General features: G+C 38.4%; 1 protein-coding gene across 1 annotated transcript in view; it reads right to left on the reverse strand.

Annotated features, from left to right (window-relative positions):
• Nucleotides 1-612: 612 nt before the first annotated feature.
• Nucleotides 613-13,202, reverse strand: part of LOC129782031 (uncharacterized) — a 71,898-nt gene continuing 59,308 nt past the window's right edge. The window contains exon 6 of the mRNA XM_055789515.1: nt 613-764. Within this exon, the coding sequence (XP_055645490.1) occupies nt 613-764 (152 nt within the window). The remainder of the gene's footprint in view (nt 765-13,202) is intronic.

Below are 13,202 nucleotides of genomic sequence, written 5' to 3' on the forward strand. Positions count from 1 at the left end.
TGGTCTCATACAAACTAATGTCGTATCCAGATGACACCATTCCACCGTCAACGCGAAAAGCAGACATACGCAAGGCGTGAGTACTTTCACTCGCATCGGTTTCTGTTCTGCTTTCGCATGGAACAGTCATGAAAAATTGTTTGCGTATGAATGCGTCCGAGCGAAGTAATATTCGCACCCATTTACGCATTCGGCTTGGTGTTCCCGTGATGTAATCCAATAGCATCAGTTTGGCTTGGTGTTCCCGTGATGTAATCCAATAGCATCAGTTTGGCTTGGTGTTCCCGTGATGTAATCCAATAGCATTTGGATCCAAAAATGGTCCAGTCGGTAATTTTTCCGATCATAGAGAACAAACTCATTGCACCACTGATACGCTCAAAATATTTCAAAAATCCAAATATTTGTCGAGTTGTTATCCAATCAATTTTAGATCGGAACCAATGACGGAGAGGTCGAGAGAACGCGGTTTTGGTCATAGAATACGTCAACGGCGATCGCTTCATAAGTTTTCCAACCAGTGCTTTAAACAATCTTTGGTTTTTAAATTACAACATACGAATCAACAAATTAGAAGAATAAAAAAATTGATTGTTCTATTGTACATACCTTTCATTCATCGACAACAGACATGCTTTCATTGCTAGACAACGTATTTCCAGTATCAGAATTCTTTTGTTTTGAGCCTGTTTGTTGTGAAGGAACGTCATTTCGAATGGCTGAATTTTGTGCGATATCGTCTAAAGATTTGTGGATGCAATCACCTGAAAATATACATGAGGGTAAAAAAGTATTTAATGAAAGTCATAGCCGGAAAATTACTTCATTTAATTAAAAAAAGTTAAGATAATTTAATCACAGTTGTTATCAATAACCTATTACAATGCAAATTGATTGGACAAAACACTTCAGTTTGTTTGTACTCATACATTTAGTTTACACACCGTCGGTTTCGTACAGAATCATACACGTTTTGTTTTACTTCTACAACTTTTTCGGACACGTTGCAGAGTTATGCTCACACAAACTGCGTCGTCAATCTAAGGACACACGGGAACTTCCGATCGGACACAATTTTTTCTTCACGCGAATTCTCGGGAAACAAAAACACACTTTTAGGTATAGTCTTTTTCTCTACACAAGCCAAAGGATAACTTCAAAAACACACAGCCGTCGGTTGAGTGCAATTTACGGCTGGAATTTTGCAATCGGCTGACTGCACACAAAAATTTTGAAGGTAGCAACGGAAGCGGGATCGGTTGAGCCAACACGATGTAATCACCTAAGACAAGACGTGACAACTGGCTTCTTACTCTTCTTTCTGCATTTTCTTCGACCAAGTGCTAGATAACAGGGAAGCGAGATGTGAAGGTTGCCAAATGTTATAAAATTTCGGAAGATTATTTTCCCATGAAAAACATGTGTTCTTCGTATCATGTATTTTCTGAGTTGCATAATTTTTTTTGTATCAATCTTCCGACCGAATATCACATATTTTAAACAATAAGTATTTTCCTGTTATTTTGGTATCCAAAAAATAAAATGTGAAGAGATAAAGAAAACTAGAAAACGTAGATTTGATAGTAGGTGTATGATATGTTGACATATATGAATTAAATTCAAAGTTCATTTTATTTATCAAGAGATTACGGGCCTTACCGTTTACACTTCAAGATGAAAACGGAATGGACGACACGCCATGAAATTTCGTTTTACGAGTTAGAGAAAATGATGGGATTTCAGGTAGAATGAACACTCTTCAAATAGAAATTATGAATGAAAATTAACTTCTCCGTATCATATTAGTGTTGATTGTGAATGGAAAACTTTGCTTTCTTCATTTGGTAAAATAATCTCGTACAAAAATTGTATCTGAAGATAATTTTATATTATAATGAGTAGTTTTAGTGAGAATATCGCAAAGTGTATAGAAAACAGGTCAAGTTAGGGTAAGAAAGACGTTCTTCAAGTAAATAAATAACGCCAAGTAAAAATTTTCATTCAGGTTTTAACAATTTAAAAGTGCCTTCGGGCCGAGTAGTAAGACTTGTTAAAAGCTTATTTCGTTTCCAGATATCGATACCGTATCTCTGTCATCGTGGATAAACTTCAATTCGTTTTTACCGTGGAGTGTATACGGAAATAAGGCCTTATAATTTAACTTTGATATCGTTCAAATACTAACAGTACTGAAATATTGATAAAATCATACATTCCCAAATAATAACATAGCGTTTATTCAGGTTTTTTTTTCTGTAGGTATGTATGGTTTATTCAAGTTCCAATATGATTTTAAATACTTTTCTGCTGCGTTGGTTGTTATTTGTTATTAGATTATAATTATATTGCTAACTGCTTTACGGTTGGAAAATAATTGAATGCTCTTCTCTGTTAGGTCGCTGCTATTATGCTATGCTAGATGGCAAAATAATCCCGAAAAGATGTAGGGTGGAAATTCCGATGCAATGTTTCCTTCTCTTCGGGAACACCGGACGTAATAGAAACGAAAATATACAAAAAAAAATCCATTATAGAAATTATCGCTAAATTGAAATGAGAATGCAACAATTATTCAATTTTGAATATATTTGGCAACATATTTATCTTTGTTAATTATTTTACTCATTAGCCAATAAGAAGGCGAGTTGCAAGTGGTCCGAGTTTGACAGAAGTGGTGGTCCGGAATCGGCCCCCTATTGTCATGTCTCGTCTCAGGCTTCGTTTATTGCGATAGTTGCACCGTATTCGTTCGATTAATAATTGATTTCTGTATCGGGGATCACTAGTCACCAATATCTACACAGTAGAATATAAATTGAAGCATTGTTTGTTTACAATGACATAAAGCTGCAAGGTCATCACCTGGTCTTATAGAAGGAGGAAGGAGAATAGAAGGAGTTACAGAGTATTGCTGTACGAATTTTCAAACGCGTTTTTCTCAAAACCATGTTTTTCAATTGGTGGTATCAATATATCAGGATCTACTCGACCGATTTGGCTGATATTTTTTATCAGCATTTAAAAATTAATTATCTAAAGCGTTACATGCCGTTTTGACGTAGAACTACGTCTTTCATTAAGGGTGCCAAATCAGAAAACAGGTCACGTTTTTATGAAATAAAGTTAATGTTAATAACTATTTTTGCCGCGAACAGATTTTGGCGATTTACATACTAAACGAATCGGAAATTCCCTAAGATTTGTTTAATATGCTATACATTGGAATCTCCTGGTTTGTAAATGGTTAAAATTCATTAAAACTTTAAGCGTTTTCATTTTTCCTTACATTTGTTCTGTCCATTTGCGTGCTTTCCAGAACAGAGCTGTCAATAACGAGCATTGAAGGGGAAATCGTAGGATTTAAAGTCTCCGCGAACAGAGGAAAAGAAGAAGATTGAAGGGGAACACTTGCCTAGAGTATAAACAGTGGATCTCGCTGAGGCAAACTTTTATCATTCCACTCCGACCGTCGACAGAGACGGACGTGTTTGGAGCTCCATTCATTACCTGATTTTTAAAAAGCTATTTATTTCTCTTTTCAGATTACCTACCTGCGATTCATCAACTACCTGTCTGCCCTTGAGGACTACAACAATGGGGAAAACCCGGCCAACCGACCCAGGCATACCACATGGCACCAACAAACGACATCGATCGGACACCGGCAAGGAGCCAATATTAGAAAGAAACCGCTATGCTTTATTGGATGGCCATACCGAGGAGGAACCAACTACCGAGAAAGTAAATGTAGAGAAAAAGGTGAAAGTACCACCTTATTTTACAACATCGAGAGATATAGGAACTTTGAGGTCTGAACTGCTGGCGCTGAAATTGCAGCCAGTTTTTAAAATATGCAGCATCGGGATTAAAATCACCAGTCCCAACCTGGAGCAATATAAAATAATTGGATCATACCCGGAAATCAAAAAATCATGAGTTTTACACTCACGATACGCCGTCTGAAAAACCATTTAAGGTGGTGTTGCGAGGTCTTCCTGCTATTGAGTTGGAGGATATTAAAAAAGATCTGGAACAATCATACAATATTCAGCCGTTAGCTGTATATCGGATGACTAGGCATAAAATGCCAGACAATGGGTATTCCAATGTTTTGTACCTGATCCACTTCAAGAAAGGATCAGCCAACATAACTCGCATAAGAGAAATCAGTGAGATCTTCAACATCTCGGTACAATGGGACCGATACAAACCTCAACATCGGGATGTAACGCAATGTTCAAATTGCCTTGGTTTCGGACACGGAACAAGAAACTGTCACATGAAAACTCGTTGTGGCAAGTGTGCTGCTGACCACCTAACAAACACTTGCAGCCTTCCAGAAAAAGAACCTCGCAAATGCGTTAACTGTGGCGAAAGTCACCAAGCCACCAGCCGTAGCTGCACAAAACGTGCGGATTTTAAACGTATCTGGAAGCAAGCTACTGATAAAACACAGAATAGGAAGAAGGTTCCAGAATTTACTGACAAAGAGTTCCCTCCAATGGTTTCTCGCACGATTCCTGTTCTTCCTCCTCTTCCACTTCCTACAGGTCGCCCCCAAACGGCCTCTTCTAGCGAAAAGCCAAAAAAGGAGCAACCGAGCTATAGTAAGGTTGCAGCTATTGGTTTATCACCTACACCAAAACCTTCACCTCATTCCTCTTCTACTGAGGAGCTTTATAGCATGCAAGAACTTGCAACCCTGTTCTTGAACTAGATCGACAGACTAGAAGTTGTCGCAACCAACAGGAACAAGTACAAGTTATGCTACATTTTTATTATAACCATGGATCGGTCATCTCTAAGGCTAATTAATTGGAATGCCTGCTCTCATGCCTGCCTCATGCCTGCTCACATTAAGAGTAAGCTTATCGAGTTCACTGACTTCCTGGTAACAAACAGCATCGACGTAGCTATCGTTACTGAGACGCATCTTAAACCGAATATTAATATTCGAGTCCCGAATTATCGTCTATTGAGAATGGATCGTGCTGGTTCTGGTGGAGGAGGTGTTGCCTTAGCCATCAGAAATAACATCAGATATCGACTTTTGCCGTGTCTGAAACTCAACACCATCGAAGCTATTGGGGCGGAAATCACAACATCGATTGGGTCTATTATCGTGATTGCGGTCTACTATCCCAAACAGACGTCAATCAGAGATGGCTCAGCGTTGCTTCTTAAAAACGATATCATCAAGCTAACACGAAGGCAGTCGAAATACGTCATCGGCGGGGACATTAATGCTCGACATCAGTCCTGGGGAAACCAAAGGAGGAATCAATATGGAGTGACTCTAAATGATGATCTACAGTGTGGGCGCTACAGGATTCTTAGTCCAGCGACCCCCACTCGCATTTCTCGTTCTGGAGTACATTCCATAATTGATTTCTTCATTACCAACATGGATCGCCACATCGGTGATCCTATTGCCCTTAACGAGTTGAGTTCGGATCACTTACCAGTGATGGTTGAATTGGGAGTGAATGTCGTAGTCAGGAGGCCACAATGTAGACGGGACCATCATCGTGCGAATTGGGTGGAATTCCAGCAGCTTATTGACAACAACATTGATCTCAATCAGCCTCTTGAATCTCCCGAAGATATCGTAGCAACAGTCAGCTCTATTCAAACTGCAGTTATTCAGGCTCGCCAAAACCACATCCCAGAAACGATTCAGGTGAGTGACTGTTCAAATTGATTCCATTACTAAACATTTGATTAGGCTTCGGAACCTCTATCGAAGGCAGTACCAACGTACTGGTATTCGAGAGAGGAAACGACAGTATAATCAGTTAACCAAGGTTATCCAGGCCAGAATGATTGATCTCCGTAACAAAAAATTCGCAAAAGATATTAGTAAACTTCCGAATAACTCCAAGCCTTTTTGGAGGCTCGCTAAAATTCTCAAGACCAAGTCTAATCCTATTCCTCCTCTTCTTCAACCTGACAATTCAGAACGATCGATAACACCTGCCGAAAAGGCTAATGCAATTGGCAACCATTTCGCTAGTTCACACAATCTTGGCCAGAACATTACAAGTCCATTTGAAGCTTCGGCGAATGATACTGTAAGGGCTATTGACAATATCCATTCTGTACCTCAAGAGAGTGAAATCATCTCGACTGCAGAGGTTATCTCGGTTATACGCTCGTTGAAGAATATGAAGGCCCCCGGCTTCGACAGTATATTTAACATTGAGTTGAAACATCTTAGTAACAACTTATATGAAATTATGACTTCTGTCTTCAACAGATGTCTATCACTTGGCTACTTCCCCTCGAGTTGGAAGTTGGCAAAAGTGATCCCGATACTAAAACCCGGAAAAGATCCTTCTTCTTCAAAGAGCTATCGACCAATTAGCCTTCTCCCAGCATTTTCGAAAGTATTCGAAAAAATTATATTAACGCGCATTCTTGCTTTTGCAGATGAGCACAATATATTTTTGGATGAGCAGTTTGGATTCCGAAAAGGTCACTCTACAATTCACCAGCTTCGTAGAGTATACAATATAATCAGACGAAACAAGTCAGTTTCAAAATCATCTGCCATGGCACTTCTTGATGTTGAAAAAGCATTTGATAATGTTTGGCATAATGGTCTCATTTACAAGCTTCAGAACTTTGGTTTTCCTACATACTTGATAAAAATTATAAAAAATTATCTTTCTGATAGAGCGTTCAATGTTTCTATAAACAATATTTCATCAGAGAAATTCATTGTGAATGCAGGTGTTCCTCAAGGATCCATCTTGGGACCAATTCTTTTCAATATCTACACTTCATGCTTGGTTTTAAAGTCTGTGTTAGGGAACATTTTTCGATGAGAACAAAAGTCCCCCTACTTTCATGTATTTGCAATGCCGATTTCCCCAAAGCTGCTTGGTTTTGATGGCTGTGTTAGGGAAACCGTAAATCGGGCCAATCAGAACGATGCAGTTAGGGCGTTTAGATAACGCCTAATATTTTACAGTTATTCAATTGTTTATCTAATGAAAAACAACATTTTGTTAGTTGCCGATAGATGCGTAGAAATATTCCCTATCAAGTGATGCAAACATCTCTCCTATCCAGTAAGAAATGTTCGAGCTATAAGCATTCGAAATCTTTCATTTTTTCCTGCATGTTCTGTGTTTAGGTTTTCATTTTACCCTCCATATATTCCGGTTATATGTAGTCCCACGTCAAAACGGCAAATGGTTTTAAAAGTTATAGTTTCTGCAGCAAATTATTTATTGTGCATTCGTCTACATTCGAATTAAAGGTAAAACCTTGTAAAATTATATAGATTTCAATTTATAATTTTTCTCATTGATTTTTAAAGAGGTAAGCGGCCACAGGAGGTTACTCAGCTGGAGGTGCTGGAACCGGGTTTTGTGCCGCTTAAAGATAATTAACTGTCACATCCGCAGCAACCGGCCTGGGAGGAACCATTCGTGCCCGAGGAATGATATTTGGTCTCACTCCGTAAGCATTGTTGATCTGCTGAACGACAATTCTGCGAGCTTTTTCCAACCGATCGGTGTTATTGTTGCGGAAACAGCCGAGTTGATATAGATAGAGCAACACTCCTACGAAAACTACCGTTAAGCATCTTGCCGGAGACGAGTATAGATATACAGGTCGGACTCGATTATATGTGATTCGATTATATACAATTTTGGACTCGATTATATACAGCTTGGAAAAACAAAAATTTTCTAGCTTATTTCAAGAAGGAAAGGAGAGCCTTTCAGCGTTAAGGTTATTACATGTGCAGTGGGGTAAAAATCGGGATTTTTTAAGATATTGCTTGAATTTTCACCAGGAATTGTTTAGATCGATATTGCAGCCAAATAATGAAAGATAGAAGTTGGGCGTCAAAGAACGAATTGTAGAGCGGTTAAAGAACTTCAATTTAATTGTTGCAAAACAATGTAGTTCAATTTAAAATTTTAGGATAAAATTAATAATAACACATTAAAAATTATTAACTTTGAAGTTTTTCACTTCCAAAATGTTATTAACATCCACTAATTGAGTTGTTCCACTACTAATCCTGTACTAATTTTTCTCATCTTGCAAATGAAATCATCAAAATTGTCTTCCTTAGCGTACTTTTTAATGTAGAGCCAGTTTGAAGCAACAGAGTCCGAAACAAAAAAAAACTATCTCTTCTCTGTTCTATAACTCTGTCATTGTTGAAATTCGAAAATATGCGTAGGAGTATTTTTTTCATCAAATATAATCGTCTATCACCTCCTAAGACAATCTGGAAAAATTATTTTTTTTCGTGTGAGAAAGGTGTTTTCTGACTTAAAGGGGATGAATCAAAAATCAAATTCCTCTTTTATTTTCAAAAATCGAAAAATACATGTAAAAAAAACAAATAAAAAAAAATTTGACTCGATTATATACAGTGAACAGAAATCAAAAACTGTATATAATCGAGTCCGCGCTGTACCACGGTCATCAGGATTCACACCCGACACAAGGTAAAGAAAATGTCCAACCAGTCACGGTTTTCTTGCTCCTCGCCCGCCTCCGCAACTGTCGCAGGTTGTGCTTTAAGTGTTCCAACAGCGGTAATGGCAGTGGCAGTGCCCGAGGGTACATTTGATGAAGCAGCTGCTGATGGTGAAGTTTCCGCGCCCACTCCAATCGCAGGTGATGATGGCATTGGAGAGTTTGCACTGTTTGGTATCGTGGATTGACTAGATGATCCTTGATTGACAGGTGTTGGCGCTGGTCCGGGATCGCCCCATTCGAAGTTATCGAAGCTGGAATGCTACCGGCTGATGGCATTGGCGAGAGGTATGGGTAGTATGCTAGGTTCGACAAAGTATGTGCGAATATTGGATTTGGAGGGCTGTTAGCTGCTGATAGATTTGGCGGAGGGCTCTACATTGGTGAAGCTGTCATTGCAAGTTTGCTGGGGCACTTGGAATCAATGTTGGTGGATTGGTCTGTCCATTAGATATCACATTGATTTGAGTTTGCTGACCTTCATAATGGCGGATCTAATATAATGCTATCTTTTCTTCCCGATGTGCGGAAATGCGAATAGTGCTGTTACATTTAAGAAAGAAACAAATGACAATCTTACATATTTTTTTTTAGAATATCCTCCTCAGATGGACTCTCATTTGCAAATTTTGTTTTTGAATTGATCTTTTTGTACACAAATGCGATAGAGCGCACCAAATCTAAACAGTGCCCTTTAGGAATTTAGTAAATATCATTACCTCCAGAGATGCCAGCAGAAGGTCTTCGTCGAAAATATGAAATGTTGATGTGTATAAATACCTGCCAGCTACCTTTGTAATCGTGAGAATAGTAAAGTGATGTTTGAAAAACTGCAGGGAATTGAGTCAAGACATATAGAAAAGAAATACGATAGCCCTGTAGACTGCAACAGAATAGAGTCTCCGATAAAAATTTAATATCAGTAAAATTGCGAACTTGTCTGCAAATTTGGCATCCTTGCAATGATGATAAACAAATTTCGAAATAATTCGAAGACGAACGGATTGATAAATGTGCTTAATCGAAGTCGAACGGGTTACAAAATGCATTATTTTGCCAATTTCAACCCGTTCGGGATCCGGAATAGAGGTGAATTCCTTAATATTTTCCTTCGTTGATCGTATTGTTGTGAACCTATTCACGTTGGAGAGCATATTCGAACATATTCGTTGGCCGAGGCATTTTGATGTAATGTAATACTTTACTATTTTTGAAAGCATAGGCAGCCGTGGCAGTGTTCCGAGCTCTGCAATACAATTTTCTTACCCAATGTTAAAGTTGCTTAAACTTACATTATACACCCATTAAACGTAAAAATAATAATTGTATTGATATCAATAAAATTTTATTCTATTGTTTTTCATGACATGAAACGCTATGACTAAGGAATAACATTTTATTGAGTAGTTTTTATAGCTGTTTCGATGATGTTGTCTGGCATCAGTGTCGAAAAAATAACGAATTTCACCAAACAAACAAAACCATGGTCGAAGATTGGAAAATGAAAATTTAACTTTCAGAGCACTTGCTCGAGTTTTGATGGGAAGTGTGCGAAAACGATCATTTTCTTCACACTGTTTCGCAAAATTATAGATTTTCGGGCGAGTGATGAGGCGGGGACATGAAAGAAATGAGCGCCATTGTGGCTAGCTTCCACTTTAACCTTAATATAGAGAAAACATATTGGAAACGGAAAAAGTAATTTTCTTTTATAATTTTTAGTTTGTGTTTAATTCAACCCAATGCGAATTTTAATTGGACTAACAACACCTACACTATACCATATGTAGAACATATGGGAAATCACTTTTTCTAATATTTCTTCACTTCTACAATTTTTCTCGCCGCTTAACCAAACGACCCGTTCTCGAGCGGAAAAACAGCTTGATTTTTTATTTATGAAAATTGAAATAAATCGTTTCACATATCAAGTAATTTTCACCACAACACAAAATTTACACTTACACTTGTGATCATTTTTTCACAATACACGATCGGCCATTGATATGAAATTACACGAAGCAACATTTCGGTGGGAGCAAAAGCGCCCCCTATGTATTTGCAATGTTTCTTCTTATTTTCCTTTGTTTACGGAGACTTTAAATCTAACGATTCAATCGTCTCCGATTTTCTTTTCTACTATTTTTATTATTCTAGTTTCAAATGTTCTATATTTTCCTGTAAAGTCCTGTTTCTTTCAAAAATTCAATTAAGTTATTCTCCTGAATGTCATCATTACTCAATATGTCCCTTAGGTTTTTTCCAATATTAATCCTAATTCTAGCATCCTTCGTATGTTGACAATCCAGTAGTAAGTGACTTACAGAGATGGGAGCCTCGTTGCAAGAGCATTGAGGTTTTTCTTTATTTCTTTGAAAAAGATATGTATGAGTGACCTTTGTATGGCCGATTCGAAGACGGGTGAGAAGCCGTCTTTCCTTACTGTTGTTTCTGTCATGCCATGGAAGAGTGGTATTTTTAATTTTTTGAGGAAAAGTTGGTCTGTTGTTTCTCCAGGCTATGTTCCAACTTTGGTGGATCTGCTGTTTTACCCAAAGTTTCGCATCGGAGCGAGGAATGGGTACATTAGGGGGTTCTTGAATTCTGCCCCTACCGGCTAATTTGTCGGCGACAATATTTCCAGGAATTCCGGTATCACCGGGAATCCAACAGAAGGTAATATTTTTATCTGAGGCAGCTTCTTCTATTGCAATGATCCATGGGTGAAGGTTTTTACCTTTTCGAAGAGCCCGGAGACAGCTCGCGGGATCATAAAACAGAACAATAGGAAGAGAATCATGTGTGCACTCTTGGGTAGCGATTAGAAGCGAAAATGCTTCTGCGCTAAAAATAGTGCATTGTGGAGGAAGCGAGAAACTACCAGTATATCGGTTTTCAAAAATACAGCAACCGACACCATCAGTGCTTAGTGTACTTGATGTTCAAACTGGAATTTTGTTACTACGAGGTGATTGAGGCCTTCACTTTTGATGGGAGATCTTCTGCACGAACTTCCTTGAGTAAATCAAGGTTAACATTCGGCGGTTTTACATTCCAATTCCTTTCCATGACCGTCAAATGTACACATATATCGGGAAGATTCTAATTCGTGTGTTCTTTGAATTGGTCCTTTGCCCGAGATATTAATGTAACATCATGGTCACGGTCAGGAATTGAAAGGTAACGAATAGCTCTATTTGTTACAATCTTCGTAACGAGTCGATCAAATGGTAGTTGCCCACTCTCTGCCATAACAGCGAGGGTAGGACTTGTAACGAAGGCACCAATGGCTATCTTTATTGCCTTGTTATATACCGGTTCGATCGTTTTTAGTGGTTTTTCACCACCTCGGCTGAAGATGCTTACTCCATAGAGAATTTTTGGTATTAACCAAGCATTTATTATCCGTAAAAGAGATTTCCTATGTCCCAAAGCTAGATTGCCAGAAATCGCCTTCAATAGATTCAATCTATTGCGGGCATCTTTTTTGACCATCTGAGCATGTGGTTTAAAAATCAGTCTCTTATCAAAAGTTACTCCAAGTATTTTGAGAGTTTTGACTAAGGGAATTTGGGTTTCGAAAATTTTAGGGTTGGAAACTTTGAAGTGAGCTTTGGGATTACATATATGCAGAAGTTTTGATTTTTCGGGGATATATCGAAACCAGCCCCGTTTTGAACAGAATCAATCGCTTTCTGAAGTCTTTTGACGTAGGACTACGTCTTACATTTCTATACCGGGGTGTAAAATCAAAGTTTCGAAAACGAAAGCGTTACGCCGGAGACCGAGATTTTGAGCGTTAATAGCTCCTAAACAACTGAACGAAATGGTATGATAAACACTTCATTCGATAGATAAAATGTCTACGCGTTCTATACTTGTTACTTTCTGATCCAAAAACTTGTTTCAATAGTCTTAAAATTGCTTTCAAAACAGGCTATTGAAATCACCAATCGGTATATAAGCGAGCGCCGCTCGGAAATCCACTTAGTTCTAATTGAACAGCGATTGGAGCATGTTGTCGCTGTTGTGGTGAAGCTCTTCGTTTATCATGAAAGCGCGAATGAACGGTGTCTCTAAGAGCCTGTTTGTGCACCTTAGGCCAGAAGGGAATCCATCAGGAGGAGAGTGATGCCACAAACTGTTCCCCGGGAAGATCTCGAAGCAGCCGCTACAAACACACACACATACACGCACGGCATTCTTTCCGTTTGGATGCCATTCAGCATCGAGAAAGATCCGGAAAATAATCTGCCAGTTCCTCTGGGAATTTAAAAATATATTCATGTGAAAGAGTTTATTTGAATGTTTTCTATCCATGTAACACTGTGACCAAATATGTTTCAATCAAGTGCTATTAACAGATGGTTATCGAGTTAGCATTAACCACTGGTGGGCTTCCAGTATCGAGGAAAATGTGGAAATATCTAATCGTTACTGAAAATAATCTGCCAATTCCTCTGGGAATTTAAAAATACATTCATGTGAAAGAGTTTATTTGAATGTTTTCTATCCATGTAACACTGTGACCAAATACATTTGGTTTTGTGATTTTTCAATCAATCGCAATTAACAGAATAGCTTCTGAAGATTATTCTTCCCCATCAGTAGAATATTTCCGTATCCAATATTGTATGCGCCCGCAATCGATTATTGCTCAGTCGCCGAAAGTTCCGAGCTCAGAGAGTTCATTCCCC

Source organism: Toxorhynchites rutilus, unplaced genomic scaffold, assembly GCF_029784135.1.
Source record: "Toxorhynchites rutilus septentrionalis strain SRP unplaced genomic scaffold, ASM2978413v1 HiC_scaffold_36, whole genome shotgun sequence".
Classification (NCBI taxonomy): domain Eukaryota; kingdom Metazoa; phylum Arthropoda; class Insecta; order Diptera; family Culicidae; genus Toxorhynchites; species Toxorhynchites rutilus.